Source organism: Myxocyprinus asiaticus, chromosome 23 (assembly GCF_019703515.2).
Source record: "Myxocyprinus asiaticus isolate MX2 ecotype Aquarium Trade chromosome 23, UBuf_Myxa_2, whole genome shotgun sequence".
Lineage (NCBI taxonomy): Eukaryota > Metazoa > Chordata > Actinopteri > Cypriniformes > Catostomidae > Myxocyprinus > Myxocyprinus asiaticus.
The window spans coordinates 15,568,861-15,591,986 of record NC_059366.1 but is presented as its reverse complement, the minus strand read 5'-3'; the positions used below and the strand labels follow the sequence as shown (position 1 = coordinate 15,591,986).

Sequence of the window (23,126 nt, the reverse complement as noted above, 5' to 3'; positions counted from 1 at the left end):
CCTTTTATTGATTGTTCTGACAAGTTACAGTCCAGAGACCATCGCTTTTGCCTTTTAAGGGAGCTAGCTTGTTTTTTGGGGTGTACTGTTGCTGGGACATCAGCCAGCACTTGTGTTGATCCAGGTGTCCCTCCCTACAGATCTCTTGATGCTGTCAAGGTAAGATGACAAATGGGTGTACTCAGAGTATTGTTTAAAAACAGAAAGGACAAAGCTGGTCGGTTGGATCTTTGGATACTTCCTTTATTGACCGACTGCAGATTACAGTAAGTGAAAAAGCGTAATGTTTAGATTTACAGTGATATTTGACCTGTTTAGGCTAGTTCTGTATACAGATTATGATCCTGATAGCACAACATCCTTTTTCATTCAACATAACACAGATCTGTGTTCAACGTAATCGGCAACAAGTATTTAATTCACAGTACATTTTCAGTTTATTTGAGCCATATTCAGTAAATAATGTATTTAAATAAAACTGCTGCAAAACTATGTGATGGTTTAGTTGGTATAGAGTGTATATAATCTCATATAAATAATAGTTAACCCAGAAAAGAAAATTCTCTCATCATTTACTCACCTTTATGCCATCCCAGATGTGTATGACTTTCCTTCTTCAGCAGAACACGAAGATTTTTAGAAGAATATCTCAGCTCTGTTAGTCCTCACAATGCAAGAGAATGGTGACCTGAACTTTGAAGCTCCAGAAAGCACATAAAGGCAGCATGAAAGTAATCCATACGACTTAAGTTGTTAAATCCATGTCTTAACAAGAGATATAAGTGTGGGTGAGAAACAGATCAATATTTAAGTCCCTTTTTACTATAAATCCCCACCTTTGACCAGCCCCATTTTTAGGTGGCGATATGCATGAAGAATGTGAAAGTGAAAGTGGAGATTTAGAGAAAAAAAGGACTTAAGTATTGATCTGTTTCTCACCCACACCTATAATATCACTTCTAAAGACATTGATTTAACCACTGGAGTCATATGGATTACTTTATGTTGCCTTTTACGTGCTTTTTGGAGCGTCAACGTTTTCAATAACTAGCCACTTAGCTGTTTTTATAGATATGCTGAACTCTTACATGTTTTTTCACATTAATAAAGCTAAGAGTGGACTAAATTAGGAAGTGTTTTGAAGAATTTAGATGATCAGGGCACTTTTAATTGTAATTTTCAGGCCTGGAAAAGTCATGGAAATTGTTAAAATATCAACAAATATTTGAAAAAAAAAAAAATCATATATACTGCTGTACAGAATAGTTTTTTTTTTTTTTTTTTTTTTTCTAGTTTAGCTTTGTTTTAAAGTATTTAATGCGTTGCTCTTGTGTGAGTGCTTATGTAAATCCAGTCTGTCTATTGAGGGTCTTAATAGAGACCTTTGTAATAGTATAATAAAATCTAATAAGTGTAATAGTTTGAATCACCAGCAATCTCTTTAAAATTCTGTAACACTTTACAATAAGGCTCTATTGTTATCATTAGTTAACAACATTATTTAACATGAACTAACAATGAACAATACTTTTGATGCATTTATTAGTCTTGGTTAATGTTAATTTCTACATATACTAATACATTTTTTAAAATCAAAAGTTGTATTTGGTAACATTAGTTAATGCACTATAAACTAACAATGAACAGTTGTATTTTTATTTTCTAATATTAACAAAGATTAATAAATGGTGAAAAAACATATATATAAGTAGTTCTTCATTTGTTTGTGAAACCTAATGCATCAACCATTTTTAATGAATGGAACCTTATTATAAAGTGTTCCCATTATTTCTAAATAATCCTATTCCAATAATCATAATGGACTGAAAAGGTAATGGAAAAGACAATTAATTGGTGATAAATACGAGAATTTTGACGTATAAGGCTCTATGTTTTTCCACTTCCCCACAGCCTCAAGCTCCATGAATGATGTGTTCTGTCGGTGACAGAGGTGGGAACACAACTCTCATTCATCCACCTTGGGCAGGGTTCATTGTCTTTTCCTGAGCCCTGGCCTCCCATTGCAGAAATGACTGACAAGAGGAACCCACCATTTTTCAATGATAACAATGTAGGCGTGGTGCACTACAAGCTGCCCTTCAGCGAGACCATGGAGCTTTTCATAGAGACCCTGACTGGCACCTGCTTCCAGCTGCGTGTCTCAACCTTTGAACAGGTCATCTCAGTCAAGGCTAAGATTCAGAGACTGGAGGGTAGGTGTCCTCTTTTGACTGCTGCATTGCTGTACACAACAACATAGAATAGTGATGGTAAAGCTCAGGACAGTGAACCGTTCTGGTGGGACGGCTATAGTGATGGGGCAACTCACAATTGGTCACTTACCCAGTCCAAAGAATCAGCAACTATGGCAACGAGACAGAATCGGTACAAAACCGTTCGGCCTGATGGTAGAAAAGCGCCTATAGAGGCATTCTAATAAGAAATTTTGTGTTGATTGTATATTGCCAGTTTGTAGATAGAGCTATTTTAATAATCATTCCTTCTCATTTGACACAATAAAATGTCCCTCTCTAAAAAGTGTTCCCTGAATCACGTGGATTGGTTGAATTGTTGCAAACAGCTTTGTTAGAACGAGAAATGTTATTCTTTCAATAAACAGGCTTTTATACGTTTGGGGGCACAGCTATCTCACATTTAGAGGAGATTAATGTTGCTTGTCTCTCAGGACTGCACTTGAGCAAAACGACTTGAGTGAGCTGCGTGCTTCATTTGTGTCTGATGAACACAAAACATTTCACTGATAAGTGTGAAATGAAAAAGATAGACTAAACATTAGTTCAAAACCCAGAGTGGAAATTGTCAGTCCAGACTGCTGTTCATTACAGCATACAGGTCTTTAAACATGCCAGTCTCAATGGTGCCTTGAGCGCAGACTGTGTTCCTCTGAGGATCATTAGCTCTGATGTGTTAGACAGCACCGGTTTCTCCAGATTCACCATGTCTGGTTCTCTCAGGCAGGGGTTTGCTTTAATAAAGGGAGTTTATTTGCCATTATGCCCTGTGGATTACAGGTGAGGAATGGCCTAGTTTCTTAGATTCTTAGATTTCCTAATGTGCTTTCTGGGGCTGAAATTTCTGCCACCTTTCAATGCATGCTGTCTAGAAATCTGGCATGGCTTCTTACGTTGCCCCTTTTTATGGCTTTGTACAGACTGGTTGTGGAAAGCATTATGAGATGGAAATGTTATGTATTACATACAGTACAGTGCAAATATGAGCATACAGTTGCCCCAAAATGTATTTGGATACTTAAAGGGATAGTTCACCCAAAAATTCTCTCATCATTTACTCAACCTCATGCCATCCCAGATGTTTATGACTTTCTTTCTGAAGCAAAACACAAATTAAGATTTTTAGAAGAATAATTCAGCTCTGTTGGTCCATACAATGCAAGTGAATGGGTGCCAAAATTTTGAAGCTCCAAAAATCACACAAGTCAGCATAAAAGACTAAGTAATCCATAAGACTCCAGTGGTTAAATAAATGTCTCCAGAGGCGATTTGATAGGTGTGGTTGAGAAACAGATCAATATTTAAGTCCAATTTTACTATACATTCTCCTACCCGCTCAGTCAGGCCTTCACTTTATCTTTCACTTTCACATTCTTCTTCTTGTGTTTTTGGTGATTCACATTCTTCTTGCATATTGCCCCCTACTGGACAGGAAGAAGAATTTCTATAAAACATTGACTTAAATATTGATCTGTTTCTCACCCACATCTTTCATATTGCTTCAGAAAATATGGATTTAACCACTGGAGTCATATGGATTACTTTTTATGATGCCTTTGTGTGATTTGTGGAGCTTCAAAATTTTGGCACCCATTCACTTACATGGACCTACAGAGCTGAAATATTCTTCTAAAAATCTTAATTTGTGTTCTGCAGAAGAAAGAAACTTTGAGTTGGACATGAAGAAATGAATGACTTGTGGTTCAGTAAGTTATCCATTAAAAAGATACGGCTGATAATAGTAATTAATTTGGAAGGTAGCTACTTTATATGTGTTTCCAGTTTAGAATCAAATGAACCTACTCATAAAGGCCGTGACACACCAAGCCGACTGTCGGCCATTGGCCAATGTCGGGCCATCGTTGAGCGTCTGTCGGCCTAGTTTTTGCGGTGTGTTCCGACGAAAGGCTGACAACACCAGTGCCATTTGCAACTTATCAGACATATTTGATGAAGCTATATTACGAATCCGCCTGTGGTGAGCGAGATTGGTGTGAAAATGGTAAGCAAGCGCTGCTTTGTTTACGGTTTGTATATCTGCAGTCCTAGCACTTCCGGTTTCCCCTTTTGAATGATGAATACAGACTACTGCCACCTGCTGGTATGGAGTTATTTCCTGTCACGTGCAGAACATACGTGCTAGTTGGCGGTTGGGTGTAGGCTTTGCGGTGTGTTCGAGCAACTTTTTGGCCCAGACACAGGCGACGTGAGGCGACACCAGTCGGCTTTTGTCGCCGATAGTTCTTTGATATTGGTTTGGTGTGTCTGGGCCTTAAGAGTCATCCGTCTGGGAATCAGATTGCTTCGAACTGACTTCAAACCTCCACTAAATATCACTTTTAGACTTTAATCACCTTAGTTCCAAAAATGGCTCAGAAAATTTAGTTCTGTGAAAAGGTCTAGCGTTTTTTGTTTGAATTATATATATTTAATGAAATGACAATTCGTTTTTTAGCTGAAACAAACAAAACAAAAAACTTTATGAAGTGTGTATGCAAATGTCCATGTAAGATATAAAGGATATATTGGTTGATGCACACTTGTTTAAAAGGCTTTAAAAGGCTACGGTTTGAAAGGCATGACTAGGCATGTCTCTGAACAATGGGCAAGACATGCCTCCACCCATCGCAATACACGTCATCACACACACACTAACCATCTGACCACCACACTGTTATGTCACCCTCCTCACTGATCCTGTCTAGAAAACTACCCCTCTAGGAATGGATACCAGTTTTGTGTTGCATGGGTGCCTACTGGTGTCTTATTTCTCGTTACACCCGATAAAGGCCAGCCAGCCAGCGCAAGCATTTGAAATTTTTTAGTGTAAACTTGGCTTTATGTCCAGGTGCAACATTTGCATTCATATTCCTAAATTTGGAGACCAGTGCAGATAAGCTCAAGAAATGACCAACAGAATTCTGGAGTCACCAGAATAAACTTTTAAAAGGTTGTATAATGATATATCAGAAAATTCAAACATTGTTAAGGGGGTTTCCTGTGTCATTATTTCTCTTGACCATTGTGATATAGGCAAACTAAATCTTGGAGGTGACGTTGTTTGTTTATTTGGTGTACACAGGGGGGCAGATCTGAGTCATGGTTGCTATGCTGCTGGCTGTTTGATACTGTATGGAAGCCCAGGAGATTAAAAAATAATGAAGAAATAAATTATTAGTATATTCATTTGAAAATTAAAATGTGGATAAATAAACCAATTTATAAATGAACAGATAAACACATGTAGATGTTTATTTCATTACTGTTTAATATTTGACAATCAAGTTTAAAAATGCCAGTTGACTCACGGGAGCAACCAATGAACTTTCTTTTTTTAAGACACACCCCTCTCCCATGTGCCACTTGTAGGAGATGTAAGATGGCGATGTCATTGGACGGTTATTGTTAGAGGTATGAGCAGTTTACGTGCTCTATGCAGCCCACACAAAAGAAACGGACGCAAAGCGTATCAGAAGTTAATGGTCACTTGTCACCACTGCAGCCAGTGGAGAGGGAAGCAAATGGTGGCCGTGTGCTTTATATCAGAGTCACAGGTTGGGGGGCTCATTCTGTGACTGCATTGCGGTTAATGGCTCCCTTCCATTGTGCACACTCGAAGAGGTCCGTGCTCGGCATTTAAGCAATGGTGACAAGTGACCATTTACTTCTGATACGCTTTGCACCCGTTTCTTTTGCGCAGGCTTCATAGAGCACATAATCTGCTCATCATACCTCTAACAATAACCGTTCAGTGACAGGCCGTTTTACATCTCCTATGAGTGGTATGTGGGAGAGGGGGTGTGTCATAAAACTGTGTCAAAAGTTAATTCAGCCTGGTGGACAACGTTTTGCAATTAAAAATGTACGTGCTGTACATCAGGTTTGGCTGCAGATTTCCAGTGAAATGTCCAGCTGGGTAAAATGGTAAGTAAAATGGTGTCATATTCAGACGTGGTTTTAAGGTGAAGTTTAGATAATTTTTTTTAAAACATACCTCCCTAACTTAAAACTTTTGCCTCAACCTAACCAATAGTGTTTTAAAATATAAATGAGACAATAAAAAATACATCCCTACCTTATCAATGCCTAAATCTAACCATTAGTGTTTTAAAATGAAGAAGCAAAATAAAAAAAGCACATTATCTGAAGCAATCACCTCATTTTGTGCTGCTTCTATGACTCTGTAATGTCAAGTGTCAGCTTGAGTTCATGGCTCTGACTCTAAGTCCAACGCCCTATCAGGTGAGCTACCACACAAGCTGTCTGAATTGGAATAAGTGTATATATGTAGGTGAGTCTGTAATAAAAGCATTAAAATGTATTGTTTTTCAAAAGAGGTGTTTGTGTAAAAGTGTGTCAGTATCATAAAACAGCAGGGTCTGAGTAATAAAGATAAAAATAAGTATTTATAAAGTCCTAATCAGCCATTAAAGTCATGATTTGAGTGAAAGTGAATAAAACACACAGTTGTTGTAGCGCCTCTAGTAATCATTTGTCCTGGAAACTGCAGGGAATTGTACATGGAGACACGCTTAACAAGATTTGCTCAAATTTACACTACCGGTCAAAAGTTTTGAAACACTTTACTGAAATGTTTCTCATGATCTTAAAAATCTTTTGATCTGAAGGCATATGCTAAAATGTTTGAAGTTAGTTTTGTAGAATTTTGTATAATTGTCCCACCATATTAATTTATTTCATTATAAAACTAAAATGTAATAAATTTTTTTTTTTAAAAAAACGTTTTTGAAATGGATGACTTGGACCAAATACTAAAGCAGCCAATAAGTGCCTAACATAGCTGGGAACTCCTTCAATATTGTTTAAAAAGCATCCCATGGTGATACCTCAAGAAGTTGGTTGAGAAAATGTCAAGAGTACATGTCTGCAAATTCTAGACAAAGGGTGACTACTTTGAAGATGCTAAAATATAACACAGTTTTGATTTATTTTGGATTTTGTTTAGTCCCAACATAATTCCCATAGTTCCATTTTGTTATTCCATAGTTTTGATGACTTTAATATTATTCTAAAATGTGAAGAATTTTTTTTTTAATAAAGAATGAGTAAGTGTTTCAAAACTTTTGACCGGTAGTGTATATAGAGTCACGTTTTCACTATGAGACCAGGTTGAGTTCATTGCTTTGCTCCCAAAGCAATTGGCCAATGGAAAAACAACAAAGAAAAGCCATTGCTAAATGTTTTTTTTTTAAATGCAATTTAAAAGCTGCATTTAAAAATGACTTGTTAATGTGCTATTTTATTGTTACATTTAATTGCATTTGAAACATATTATTAATGCACAGTTAAACTGTTAAATATACAACATTTTTAAACATTTAAACAAATTTAAATGTCTGTTTATTTGTCCATTTATCAATTGGTTTATGTTTTTATTTTAAAATTAATAGATTGATCATTTATTTCTTCTTTCTTTTTTAATTGGCACTCCACGGCTTCCATAATACTGTAGTACATCAGTTCTGAATATCTATGCATTGTCACAGAATTGATTCTTTGTGATCTCTTTATTTACATTGTATGGATTTCTAACCTGTTGTGGACATGGATTTAATATATTGCGTAATTTTTATTCTCCACCGTGATACCTAATGAAGAGCTCCATATGAGCAATGTAAAGTAAACAATATGAAATACTTCAAAGTCATGACCCATCTTTATTGTTGGTCATCTTTGAAATCTGTGCCTCTGGAAGATAATCAAAAACTTTTGTAAGGTTTCAAAGGTGTGAAATTATGAATGTCACTGAGCATTGATTTTTACTTCTTATAAGATGCCAAAGGCTGGGGGTTATTTTCTTTGCTCTTTCTGTTTTCCTCCAATGATTACAGTTCAGAAATATTCCATTTGGGGAGCCATTAACTGCAATCAGATGTACACCTCATGTTCCAGTACTTCTGCAGTTGCTATTTTGTTTGAGCTTCTTTAAGTACTTTAAAGATATTGTAATTGGTTTGTCTTGCCCTGGTCTATGTGGTTGATTGTTTATTATAGTCTGATTGCATTGTGTTGGTTACAGGCATTCCTGTCTCACAGCAACATTTGATTTGGAATGGTATGGAACTTGAAGATGAGTACTGCTTGCATGATTACAGGTAAGTTGTTTCCAGACAGTTTTTTTTTTTTAAATATTTTTTTATTAAAAAAAGTAAAGTAAGCTCAGTTGACTTTACTTTAAACAAGCTCAACTTCCACTAAACGTGACACAGGCACTAAGCTCTGAATGAATCTTATTCACAGTAGTGCCATCTTTTGTACTGCTGTTGTTTAAAGTGTTTTCAATCATTCTGCTGAAGAAACGATGGAACAAAATAAAAAAATAAACATATATAGTTGTGGAAAATTAGATGTGATCTAGAAACTTTATACAGTACATGCCACTGCAGAGACTGTAAGTCTATCCCTCACAGCCTTGTTTTAATTCACAACAAAAATCAAATGTGGTGCTATTGTGAATAAGGTCTATGGCTCTAAAAGAGTTAATCCTAAAATGATCATTCACCCCAGAAATGAAAATCACATAATAATTTACTCACCCTTATGTATGATTTTCATTCCCCAAATTTGTTTGACTTTCTTCTGTGTAAAAAGAGAGATTTTGAAGAATGTCCAAGCTGCTTAAGAGCTATGGCATAGGGAAATATAGCACATGAGTCATATGGACTAAGTTTGTGCTTTTTTGGATCCTGATACTTTTCTTATTTTAATAATAATGACAGAATTTAAATTTTTATGTGAACGATCCCTTTAAAAGCAGCCACTTCTCTCAAGCAGACTGGCTCAGTCTGGAGGTCACAGAAGGTGGATTTGTCATAAATTCTTGTCAGTTAATGTTCCACATGGAGGCTTTCTGGAAGGATATTTGGTGGTGTTTATTGTGCTTCAGTGAAGAAGTGTGGGAAATTGAGTTGTTGGGAACTCTTATAGAAGGCAGAATTACAAACTTAAGTGGTTTTAAGTTTGTGATGCTGCTGCCTGCTTTGAGTTTTCCTGTGGTTGTGTTTTCAGCATCACTGAGGGCTGCACTCTCAAGCTGGTCCTCGCCATGAGGGGAGGGCCTGTAAACACCAGACGAGGTGCGTTTTCACCACTGACTCTAAACACAACTAATGCTATTGCAGGAGGGGAGACTGGGGGCAATTTTAAACTTTCATTTGACTACTATAAATCGACTCTCTATATTGCGATCTAAGAAATATATATATGTGGAAACAGCAGTAGTACCATTAAAAAAAAAATGACAGCATTGAATAATAATGAATCATGATATTGAATTTAAAACTGAAGTGTGTAATTTTTTTGGTGTTAAAATACTTTCTCCTATCCCAGCTTAGTCTGCAGAGACAACTGTAAGCAAGAAATTTGTTGGTTATTTTCTCAAAAACTGTAAATATTGTGTCTCTGTGGTGCTATGAGTCAATGTATCCAGCCCGAAACATTGACTCAACCAATGGTGTGAGTTTTGATCAAAGGCCCCATTTCCAGCAGCCATCACTGCAACACCTTATCCTTCAGTAATCATGATAATTTGCTAATTTGGTACTAGAAAAACACTTGCCATTATATCAAACACAGTTGAAAGCTATTTGGTTTGTTAAATGAAGCTTAACATTGTCTTTGTGTTTGTTTTTGAGTTGCCACAGTATGCAATAGACTGGCATGTCATAAGGTCAATATTAGGTCAAAAATGGCAAAAAAAGAAACAGCTTTCTCTAGAAACTCGTCAATCAATCATTGTTTTGAGGAATGAAGGATATACAATGCTTGAAATTGCCAAAAAACTGAAGATTTCATACAAAGGTGTACACTACAGTCTTCAAAGACAAAGGACAACTGGATCTAACAAGGACAGAAAGAGATGTGGAAGGCCAGATGTACAACTAAACAAGAGGATAAGTACATCAGAGTCTCTAGTTTGAGAAATAGACGCCTCACATGTACTCGGCTGACAGCTTCATTGAATTCTACCCGCTCAACACCAGTTTCATGTCAAAGAGAAGATTCAGGGGTACAGGCCTTATGGGAAGAATTGCAAAGAAAAAGCTACTTTTGAAACAGAAAAACAAAAAGAAAAGGTTAGAGTGGGCAAAGAAACACAGACATTGGACAACAGATAATTGGAAAAGAGTGTTATGGATCTTAACCCCATTGAGCTTTTGTGGGATCAGCTAGACTGTAAGGTGTGTGAGAAGTGCCCGACAATACAGCCACATCTATGGCAAGTGCTACAGGAAGCGTGGGGTGAAATGTCACCTGAGTATCTGGACAATCTGACAGCTAAAATGCCAAGGATCTGCAAAGCTGTCATTGCTACACATGGAGGATTTTTTGATGAGAACCCTGTTAAGTAGTTTAAGAAGTTCTGAATATTTTTTTCAAATTGTAATTGTAATTTTTCACATTATTAATGTCCTAACTATATATTGTGATCAGTTGAATGCTACTTTGGTGAATAAAAGTACCAATTTCTTTCCATAAGAGCAAAATCTGTACATTATTCCACACTTTTGGCTGCCAGTGTATGTCAGGAATAATGTGTTTAAAGCAGAGGCCTACCCTATGTACAAGGTGTCTTTGTTAGAAAAACACAAGCTATCAGTCTCTGCCTACCATCCTTCATTATTAAACCAATCCTCCAACAGATTAAGTAGGAGAGCGATGTGAGATGCGAGCTGCGAAACTGCTTGAGCTGCCCCTCCATTGCCTAGCTTGGCCTGGTTTCGCTCCCCCACTCAATCCCTCTCCAGAAACTCCCGGATATGGACCGAGTGGGTCAGCGGAAATAGTTCCTCCCCACCCCTTTCCTCTTCTACATGCTACCTCACCCCATATCGCAATTGTTCCATAGTCCTACTTCCACATTATTATTTGAAATGAGCAAAATCTTTTCTACTAAATTATGTTGATTGTCAAATGAGTCAAGAACAGTCTTCAAATAGTCATTTTAATTAGGTCTTGTTCATCACATATTTTAAAGACTCGGATCTTTCAATTCAGTCATGCGATTTTTATTTTTTATTTTTATTTATTTATTATTATTTTTTTTTATTTCATAACCAGTATTACAATAAGCCCGGATTTCACTGCAATGATCAATCTTGTATGGTAGCTACTAGTGACAGTGTGAGTATCTGTCATTCTTGTTAACTTTTAACCAACAACCTAATGATCAAGTAGATATATGGCATCAAATTTTTGACAGCAGAAGAAAAATACTGGATCTCAAAATCAGTGTTTTGTTCAACATTTCTCACAAAGTGAAACAATAACACTTATTTTTCTCAGGTGAGAGAATTCTACTGAGCATGTGCTTAATAAGTGTCGTCATGTGGATGTGATGGATGTGCCATTAATAATAATAATAATTCCTTACATTTATATAGCACTTTTTTAGGCACTCAAAGTGCTTTACATAGTATAGGGGGAATCTCCTCAACCACCACCGGTGTGCAGCATCCACCTGGATGATGCGACGGCAGCTATAGTGCGCCAGAACGCCCACCACACACTAGCTATTGGTGGTGAGGAGAGTAGAGTGATGTAGCCAATTCAAGGCTGGAGATTATTAGGAGGCCATGAATGAGAAAGGCTAATGGGGGTAATTTGGCCAGGACACCGGGGTTGTATCCCTACACTTTACAAGAAGTGCCCTGGGATTTTTAATGACCACAGAGAGTCAGGACCTCGGTTTAACGTCTCATCTTAAAGACGGTGCTTTTTTACAGTATAGTGTCCCCGTCATTACACTGGGGCATTAGGACCCACACAGACCGCAGGGTGAGCACCCCCTGCTGGCCTCCCTAATACCACTTCCATTGTGCAATAGTTTTGAAATGTGAGGTCCAGGAAAAAACATTGCTCATTACTGTTCCAGGAAGGGTGTAGGCACTCTGTTAGTTAACAGTGTGATATTGATTAGTATGACCTGCATCCTGTTTCCTCTGGTTACCTGCAGTGACAGTGACCGATGACTCTGTGAGGGAGATCTCTGACTGCCTCGACACAGGGAGAGAGGAGATGTGGGAAAAGTCTCTGCCTAATAAACAGGTCACTTTCCTGGTGTACCGAGAGGGAGATCAGCTCAATTTCTTCCGAGTGGTGGACCGAGGAGATGGAACGCTCACACCTGTATCTGAATCATTGAGGTTAGTACAAAGCAGAGAAATTGCACATGAAAAGAGGAACAATTCACACAGAGCTCTGCTTCACTTTTTAGATGAAAGCAGATGTTGCAGAACTATGGAACTTTTCATACCTTGCATGCATTTACACTGATAGATACACATACTGCACTGGCATACTAAAAGGGAGAGGTCATTATTCCATCATTATTTACTCACTTGTAATTCCTACCCCATATGTTTCATACTATGTCAATTCATAGTGACCATGAAGGTCAAGGTCCTAAAAAGGACAATAAACTATGAACGCATCATACAAGTAGCCCTATTTGACTTTAATGCTACATTTCACATTTCACTTCTGAATTCGTATGATAAATTTGTGTGACAAACCGACCAGTATTTAAGTCCTTATTCAAAGAAAATCTTGCCCTGCACTGTAGCTCTCAAATCAAATGTGGCACCATAGCAAATATCAAAACATCAAATATACGTGTCAGGCTTAAGGTCAATGATGTTTGGTCACAACATACTACAAGAGAACCAATGACATTTATAACCGAAGTGAAGATTTCCTGTGAATGATATTCACATTTTGTGCCCAGCAAAAAAATAAGGTTTACAGTCAGCTACTGAAAGGGTGTCAATAATGACAGATTTGAAATTTTTTGTGAACTGTTTTTTTAAAATATCATTTAGACTGTTTTATACAGTACTATAAAGCTCTTTCATAGGAAAGCTATTCCTGTTGGCCATTTACAAAATATTTTCTATCGAAAATGAAACCGATAAGAGCTTCCTTTTTTGTCTCTGATCTTTCTTGATTGTCAGGGGTAGAGGGAACTGTAGTGTTGTAATCAGCTGTTGTTACTTCATTAACAGCTTGCCATCCTGATAATCAGTTAGACCAAACTGGTATTGAACATTTGAGTTTTTGGCACAGCTTAGAGACTTAAAAAAAACACTACTTGTTACATATTACGTTTAAATGCCCGAAGTTACATTTATTCAGAACAGCACTATAAAACACAGATAATGGAAGAGTTTGTGCTTGCATGTGCTTGTTTCAGCGGTGGCTCTGTGCACAATGTGTACACAGAAGAAGAGGAGGAGGAGTCAGAGACTGCATCTTTACAACAGCAGATGCTGGAGAACTCCATCACAATGAACAAGATGAAGCTGCTCAAGGCCAAGATGGAGAATATGAACCTTAACAAAAAGGTACAACATCAGGCGGAGTAGACACATGCTCTTTTTATCTTTTCTTGCAGAAAGTGTGTGGAACAGTTCAAACCGAATTGACATCTTATCCTCAAGGCATGAAGCTCCTTACTATCAAACACATCTGATTAGATTTGTAGGTAGAGCAGTATGGAAGTGAACGCAGTTCTCCAGCTGGCTTCAGGTGTCGGCCATCCCATGCCGTGTCTGATTAACTGGTGCAGTTGTAACTACAATCTCAGCAGATTGGCACATGTAGTTAATTATTCACACTCAAATATGCAGAGTTGTAGGGATCCATTTCTTTGTCACAGATACTTGAAAGAAAATATTTGTATTACTGTTATCCAAGTCTGTCCATAGCTGTTAAGTTTGAGTGTATGCATTACTGAAGTCAACATCATCCCAAATAGGGTGGTTTTACTATACCGTTTATACTGTGGTATACATATTTGCGCAGCTGTTAGTGGGCATGATTGCTTTACTTTTTTTACACCTAAAAGCAAAACATGGAGTAAGGCAGAGCCGGACTGTAACATACAAGTCAAGACAAGTTATGAATCCTTCATGTGATGTGAGTAATTGTATATTTTGCTGTGTGTCCATCAAATTACAAAAAAAAAAAAAAAGAGAAAATATAATAATCGAATGAGATGTACCATTTACTTGTAAAATAGTTTAATTCATTGAATGGTCCAAAAAAAGTAATTACTACATAGCTATTAAAATCTAAACCATTTTTGTTGAATTTCCAGCAAAAATAATTCTATCGAAATATAACATCACTTATACCGTGATGTTAGGTTTTGGTCATAACGCCCACCCCTAATCACAGATTTATACTTGTCAGATTTGTTTCCATTTATGTTTGTTATTTTCATAAAATTGTGTTATGATTGTTTTCTTGTGTGTTTGTCAGCCCAAAAAGACTGCTAAATTAAAAGTCAGACCTCCAGTGGGTCCACGGCCCTGCAGTGGCTCTGCCCGACACCACCGAATGTTCCGGGTCCTTCCTCAGATTGGCCACACCTCTTCAACACATCTACCTCCAATCGGTGATCAGCTGCAACCTGCAGCCTCCTCCCCTGCTGCTGGCTCCTCCCGCCTACCATTCACTTCTCTCTCAAGACCTACTTCCTCAAGCCAAGCTAATCCTTCCTCTGTGGCTTCCAGCATATATATGGTTCAGGAACCATGGGACAGTCCAATGCCCCGGAAGATCAGACTCCCTCCCAAAGTGTCCAGACTGGACATGCGAGGGCCTAAAGTTATGAGGGACTATGTGTACCCACCTGTATCTGTTCTATCAAACCCGGTAGTTCAAGATGAGGTAGCTCTTCAAAGAGACAGACTACCTGTAGCAGAGAACTCAACCGTTAAAGAGCCTCCCAAACCTGTTCCGTTCAGTTATCCAGAGCCCTTGAGTCTAGACTTAGCTGATCAGCATGAAAGAAGTATGAACTCTATAGGGGCTGTGGCAGAACCCAAGACAGAAGCTCCTCTTCTGGCCCAAGCCATCAACTCAAGCTCCATCGGCACATGGGCAATAGGCAAAGACAGGCTAGAGTCCCAACCTGATGAACATGCAGTGAGCTCCCTGCACCTCCCACCTGACCCCCTGACACCTCCTCACATACCACAGCACTTTGAGTTCCCGGGTTCCTCCTTGCAGCCTAGTCCAGCCCATGCCCTCCTCAGAACCAGCAGCAGCCCTCCTCATCCTGTTAGCTCCCTCTCACAGACCACATCTGTACGAGGGTTCAAAGCTGATTCACATGACAAGTGCTCAGAGGTGATTTCCAAAAGCGAGGCCCGGGACATTACCAAGATGGCCAATAAAGCTTCCAAGGAGCCACTGGCCTCGGTGAGCAATGCAGAATTCCTGGCTTCGCTGGCAGGAACCGGTAGTCAGGAGGCCCTGGCAGGGCCTTTTGCACTGGGCAAGTTATGTGGTACAGCCACCCCCCTACCGACCAACATCCATCTGTTGCAGGAAGACCTGCTGCGGAGGATCTCCCCCCTACAGAGCACAGCCGCATACACGGTGAGTTGCCTCTACTGTTGCTTTTATAGATCTCCCCTTTTATTAAGCATCAAAAACCCTGATGTTCATTTGATCTCAGTGGGCTACAAGGAAAACATTTTTTTATAACAAAACGTGAATGCTGTTGTGCAAATGTCTGTCACAAATGTTAAAAAATCATCGAATCGTGATTATTTGAGAACTGTGATTATTGTGCACTTCAAATTCTCCAAACAAGGGAATTTTAAGCGAATATAAAAATGCCATGAACTTGCATGAACACTTATCTCCCCGAAGATGAACCACTTCTGAATCGCTCTGATGCTCCTGCCGTTTGCAGACGTTCGTACCAACCTCCTGCCAAAATGTAAGCGTGGATTTTCATAATGGCAGATGTTCTTGGTCATTGTGGGGTCATACATGTTAACGACACGCAGTGATACAGAGAAGAAGATGCCCGCTTATTCTATTTCTGTGGAGATGATTGAATAAAGAAACATATTTTCAAATTTCCAAGGTCTACTTTCATGCCAAATAAGGTTTTGTGGGTTAAAGGGATAGTTAACCCAGAAAAGAAAATTCTCTCATCATTTACTCTCATCAGAGAGAAAGCAGTAAGGGTGCTTACACCTGAGTTAAATTATATCTAACACCTGTCTCTAATTTCAGTGAGCACAGGGAGAGCGGCATAAGTAGAGCCACACTGCAGGTAGATGAGGGAGAGAGCCTGGGCACCAGAGGCCCAATTGTGAAGCCAAGAGTTTATTATTGCAAAGTTGTGAGTTTGTGTATTTTTAGAGTGAGTTATTGAACAGTGTAAAAGCCCTGAAAGAGTGTATTTGCTGCAGTGGGGAGAATAAAACGCTTACCTGAACCAGGAAATCTGCTTCTCGCCGCCTCCTTCCACTGAGAAGTGTTACACAATCCCAGATTTGTATGACCTTCTTTCTTCAGCAGAACACAAACAAAGATTTTAAGAATATCTCAGCTCTGTAGGTCCATACAATGCAAGTGAATGGTGATCAGACGTGATCAGCTCCAAAAATCACAAAGAAAATATAGAGGTAATCCATATGACTCCAGTGGTTAAATCCATGTCTTCTGAAGTGATATAATAGGTGTGGGTGAGAAACAGATAAAAATTAAATAAAAAAAAAAAATAAAAGTGCTTTTTTACTCTAAATCTCTACATCACTTTTACATCTGAAAGTCACATGTGGTGAAAGTAAAAGTGGAGATTTAGAGTAAAAAAGCACGTAAATATTGTTCTGTTTCTCACCCACACCTATTATATATTGAGTCATATGGATTACTTTTATGTTTCTTTTGTGTGATTTTTGGAGCTACAAAGGTCTGATCACTATTCACTTGCACTAAATGGACCTACAGAGATATTCTTCTATAAATCTTTGTTTGTGTTCTGCAGAAGAAAGAAAGTCATGCACATCTGAGATGGTGTGAGGGTGAGTAAATGATGAGAGAATTTTCATTTTTGGGTGAACTATCCCTTTAATTGGTGAGGCTTCAAATAATTTGTGAAGATTTTAGGACAGAAATATTGTACTGTTATAATATAATATTTTATTATTTGATTCCAAGTTAAATATGAATAAATGACTTAAGGTGTATAAAGCAGACATACACCTTTAAGAAGTATGGGAATTTTTAAGACAATTAATCATCATAATTGCAATGATTTGTTTGACAATTAATCAGAAGCTAAATTTCTTAATTGTGACAGCCCTAGTGCTTGTTATACAGTATACAAGACAGATAACAAGTGCAAGTCATTAGTTTCGGCATTTTAGCTAATGAATAGCACTGTGGCAATTTTGTGAATTCTTTATCAAGCGAAATCTTGTTGTTGCAGCCGTCAAGCTCATCAGCCGGACACTCCAATTCAATAAAGATATTAGGTGAGTGGGTTGACATAATAAACAGTGTGCTGTTCGTGTGAAATGAACCATGCAGAACACCATCTCATAGCACAGCTCTATATCACGGAGCAGCTTTTTAAAAGTGATTGCTAACAGTAATGTCATCTGTGGCGATTATCGCCGTTTGTCTCACTTTTTTTACAACTTTTTTTTTTTTTACAAACCTCTTCCACAGACTACTGCTTTATTCCCATGCTGCACGTTTTAGGGGCCATTTAGACTGAACACGTTCTTGCATTTCTAAAAAAAAAAAAAAAAACTACTTGCATATGCAACAAATAGAACAGAATTTAGGTGTCTTGAGACGTGATTTTAAAAACTTGACATGCTGTCTTAAAGAAGTGTGGCACTCCTGCGCTAGGAGCTGAAAAAACACATCGGCCAAGGATGTCCCTTCTAGCGCATTTTTATATAGAAAAGCAATTAGAAAACAATGCAGACAGATGCAAAAACATGTTCAGTGTGAACGGCCCCTTCACACATTGTACCTTTCCCATCATCCAGCCTAGTTCAAGCCTATAAATGCCCTACCTGAATTCAAAATTATCCTAAATGATCTGACCAGGGGCGCAACTACACATTTCCAAGCAGGTATGCAAAACTAAATTTTGTGCCCCATGTATCTGTCAAGCGAGGGGTGGGGGGAGTGTCATCCATTATAAGCGTTGAGTGGGGGGGGAGGGTTTGAGGAGGCCGATTACAAGCGGGGGGGGTTGATACTGGAGGGGTCGAGGCCGATTGCACCACCTTTAGTGAGCCGCTGGCACCCCCCCCCCCCCCTTTACATGGTGCCCCTATGCATTGCAAACCTTGCATATATGGTTTTTACGCCTCTGGATCTGACACATTAACACCTTCTGCATTGAGGCTAACAGGGTTGTTACTGAGCTCAGTGGTTCTAGCTGCAATCATTTTAGTTTTCTAAATGTCACTAATGTATTGGGTGACACACAGGCTTTTTTTTTATCCCCTTTTCTCCCAATTTGGAATGCCCAATTCCCACTACTTAGTAGGTCCTCGTGGTGGCGCGATTACTCACCTCAATCCGGGTGGCGGAGGACAAGTCTCAGCTGCCTCCGCTTCTGAGACAGTCAATCCGCACTTCTTATCATGTGGCTCGTTGTGCATGACACCGTGGAGACTCCGCATGTGGAGGCTCATGCTACTCTCCGCGATCCAAGCACAACTTACCACGCACCCCATTGAGAGCGAGAACCACTAATCGCAACCACGAGGAGGTTACCCCATGTGACTCTACCCTCCCCAGCAACCGGGCCAATTTGATTGCTTAGGAGACCTGGCTGGAGTCACTCAGCACGCCCTGGATTCGAACTTGCGACTCCAGGGGTGGTAGTCAGCGTCAATACTTGCTGAGATACCCAGGCCCCGACACACAAGCTTTTACCAAAAATGACATTATTGCTAGTTGCATGGCTCAGAATGTATCTGTTAATAGATATTTTACTATTTTGAGATTGAAGAATCTTTTATATGTGAAGTTTACATGTAGAAGAAGATATTTTTTTTACATAAATTAATGGAGTGTGACAATAACACACTCAAACATTCGAGCTTTTAAAGTGAAGTGTGTAATTTCTGCATCACTGGTGTTGCAGTGATATTCACACTTTTTGAGAAATCCTACAAATGGCTTATTTCTAGTTTTCTCTGCATATCAGCTGGGATAGGAGGGAATTATTTAACATCGAAAAACATTACGTACATCACCTTTTAAATTTTCACCATAAGACAGTGAAGAACTGCTGACTGAACATATACAGTATGTGAAATTGCACACTATTTTGACCCACTGATGCTTTGAGACACTGTGTGCCACATAAGGGCCTGGATGATGGTTCTGCAACAGTTGGTGTTGCTTATACATTTGGGAAATGTTTCCTGACATTTTACTGCCAGTCTTTCAGAGCGGCTGAATGTTTTGACACCTTTTAGATTGTCAGTGCCTTGAAAATACAATGGTGATAGCAAATAACAAAATAGATAACACTGTAAGTACATGACTGGCAATCCAATCTCATGCCCCGGTGCTTGGCAGAGTGCTTCTGCCTTCTATTACATCACACATTTTTTGTCATAAAGATAATGGGTACGTTCCATTTAAAAGTGATCATCCTTAAGCCCTGTTCCCTTCAATGCCTTGACCATCCATTGTGAGAGCAGTGGAGGGCTGGGAGATGTGGTGCTCCAAAATAACAGTCATTTGGAACTCACTTTTTAAGCCATTTTTATTGAAGATTCAGTTTGAAGCAATCTTGCAGAATACCTATCACGATTGTTCTCCTTTTGAAGTTCCCTTCGGAGGCTGATTTATCCCGTTTGGAACGCAGCCAATGAGTAAATTTAAAGGCACATTTTATGGCATATTCTAACAGTCATTAATATCATTTAAAAGAACACTGTTAATACACTATTTGAAATTAAGATGGGAAGGTTTGCTAATAGAGTAGACTACACACATTATTATTATTTTTTTTCTTTGAATCACTTCTGTTTTTATTTATTTATTTATTTGTATTTTTATTCCTTTTGTCTTTGTATGTGTAAATGTAGGTTTAGGCACTCCAACACATCACTTACCCCCTATGAAGGTTCCCACTGGAACAAAGAAGAAGAGTTCAAAGCACTGCTTCCAGTGTGGGAAAAAGACTGGGTTAGCCACCAGCTATGAATGCAGGTACAGTACTGTCATGGGTGTTGTCTCCTTCAATATGAGTTTATTACTTTACAATAAGGGAAGTTATTGTATGCCTGTAATCTGAAAGGGAAGTATGTACTTAATTTGCTGTGTGCACTTGTGCAAGTGACAGGACAGAGCTATTTTTGTAAGGAGGTGATAGTTTTGAATAGTTCTCTTACTGTATAGGGCATGTGCTAGCAGTGATCATAACACCATCTGTGACTGCCTATATACTGTGTGTGTGTGTGTGTGTGTGTGTATGTATATATATATATATATATATATATATATATCAGTAGATTACATTTTTTTAATTGCGTTTAATCTCATAATTTTTCATAGTTAATCACGATTAATCTCAGATTTTAAAAGTAGAAAAATTGGACTCTATATATACTTATTTCCTGTCATAATGCATTTATTTGTTCTTTGAAAAGAACAACACAATAGAACAAAACAATACAGTATGCAACAAAAATGTTTTATTAACATTTTCCAAACTCCACAGTATAAAGACCGAAATTCACTAAAATAATTCCAATTCAAGTAAATAAACATTTACCAAAGTCTAATTGGGATGTTGGCTGATTGAAAGAACTAGTATTCATTGCAATGCGCATTAAACCTCATTTAATTTTAATCAGTCGGCAGGCTGTGTTTTCGCTTTAGATATGTAGTGCACATGATTTGTGTCAGGGCATCAAGCGCCGCATTGAACTCCATATGAAAAGCGCATCTTGTTCTGCTTTTAGCGATGGCACTTTCAATATAAAGCTAATTCATCCGAACTGTCCGGTGATCATTAGCTGACACTTCAAAAGCTTGGCGGCAGTGGGTACAAAGTTGAGATTAGATGAAATTTAAGCGGAGCATCACCAGGGAGAAAAACAAGCTGCACAGCGGTCTTGTAAGAATTGACATGCTTATGTAGTAAAATGCTGACTTAGAAAAGATGCGTGAAGGACTTCAGTGAAGTCCCTTCAGCATTAGTTTTATAAGAGGTGCTTTCTACAGCACTTGTTCATTGGCACTGACTCACTGTTGTGTGTTTGTTTGTAGTGTGTATATGAGTGTATTGTCCCCACTAAACACACCACAAGGGTTCCGCCCTCTAACAGTGTTTAACACTCTCACAGAGCTGAATAAAATGTCAGAATCTAATGTCAAATTGGTACATGCCTTATTGACCATTAAGAAAAATTAATGCGTTAAATATTTTAAATTAATTGCATGCATTAACGCTGACAGCACTAATATCTATCTATCTGTCTGTCTATCTGTATATCTATCTATCTATCTATCTGTATATATATATATATATCTGTATAGATAGACAGACAGATAGATAAGTACATACTGTATTATTATAGAAGAACACGTCCCCCATCAGTGATGGACTGATGAGGGTTTCATTGAAATTATTACGATACAAACTTAACAGTGACTGAGAAAACTGATGCATAATTTTGTGCTGCTAATAAAGATATGTTTATTTCTTTGTTTTAGGTGTGGCAACATCTTCTGTTCCATGCACCGCTATGCAGAGACCCACGACTGCACTTATGACTACAAAAGCGCAGGCCGGCGATTCCTACAGGAAACCAACCCCATCATAAGTGTACCAAAGCTGCCCAAAATATGAAGGCACTGCCCTCATTAAAGGAGAGATACATGTTATTGATCAACCATTAAAAGAGAGAAAAACTTTCACCAATATGTGCTTTTATTACCATGTTTGCTTAAAAATATAGTTAGAACTGTACACGAGAGGAAAAACAGTGCTGACTCAGTAGCCGTTCCCGCTGAAAACATACCTTATTATTAATGCAAAAAAGTACTAAACACTGCATGTAAATAGGTAGTTTCTAAAAATATTTCTTCCATGCAACAAACTTTTAAAGACGCAAAATACACCGCTCCAAGCATATCTATTTACATACGTTTTCTGTATGTTATGTTTCTTAAGATAGAACTGATGATCACTATTCATGACAAGTCTTGCAGAGATGCACTTTAGTAATGCTGAATATCTCTTCTGGAGATTGGGTTTGGTATGAGGGGGGGTTGAGCTATGTGCCGTTTGTCTTTTGAAATGACATGTTAAGTTTCCTGTTAGAATGTTCTTATATTTCTTAGCCATTACTACTGTTCTCCGAGTTAATTATGTCCAGCAACACTCTACCAAGCACTTCTTATCATGGTAAACGCCAAGCACTGTACATTTGTGTTATAAAAAGTCTGTTTATCCATGGGTTACTTTGGGTGCTAGTATAAAGGATATAGGCTATATCAGCCGAGCCGTACACACTACTCTATGCAGTATGACCATGTTGTATTCATAACCAGTCTTAAAAAGGCTTGGCATGATAATACGTAAACACTCGACTGGTTGACATGACGAACGTTCCTTTTTGTACCTTAGTATTTGAAAGTTGCTCAGAAAAGGCAGCAGTTATTATTTACGCTTTTTCTGAAATGGTCAGGTGATGAACCTAATAAAATATCCTTGTGTTTCCTTTGATTGTTTTTATTAATAATTGTCTATTGTGTGTTTTATTTCAGAGGCAAAACTGCCTCTGAAATATATTGTGTCATTATGTTTTTATATTTTACTAGAGAAATGTAAATAGTCTAAACTTTCTGAAATAACCTCTGCTTAGAGTAGGGTACAATGGAGCTAAAGGCCCCCAGTGGTAAAAGGCAAATAGATTTGTTATGAAGAATGTTTATAGTGGCCTCACATTGACTGATCCAATCACAATGCAGATTAATTTGTTTATAGAATACTTGAGGATGAAGTGTCAGATGTGTTTGATATGAACAGGAAATGGTGCACCCTTTTCTGAAGTGGTT

General features: G+C 38.2%; 1 protein-coding gene across 3 annotated transcripts; it reads left to right on the top strand.

Moving 5' to 3' along the window:
* The first annotated feature begins 16 nt into the window (after positions 1-16).
* Positions 17-22,792, top strand: LOC127413836 (AN1-type zinc finger protein 4-like). 3 transcript variants are annotated; one of them, XM_051651305.1, is made up of 11 exons: positions 132-266; positions 1,912-2,213; positions 8,293-8,368; positions 9,282-9,349; positions 12,229-12,418; positions 13,465-13,615; positions 14,535-15,479; positions 15,609-15,659; positions 17,509-17,554; positions 20,147-20,270; positions 21,780-22,792. In XM_051651305.1, the coding sequence occupies exons 2-11, from the start codon at positions 2,030-2,032 to the stop codon at positions 21,913-21,915; spliced, it is 1,971 nt and encodes a 656-aa protein (XP_051507265.1). In that variant the 5' UTR covers positions 132-266; positions 1,912-2,029; the 3' UTR covers positions 21,916-22,792. The 3 variants fall into 3 exon arrangements, with proteins under 3 accessions (XP_051507264.1, XP_051507265.1, XP_051507263.1); XM_051651304.1 differs by having other exon boundaries at positions 17-159; positions 14,535-15,659; XM_051651303.1 differs by having other exon boundaries at positions 14,535-15,659.
* The last annotated feature ends 334 nt before the right edge of the window (positions 22,793-23,126 follow it).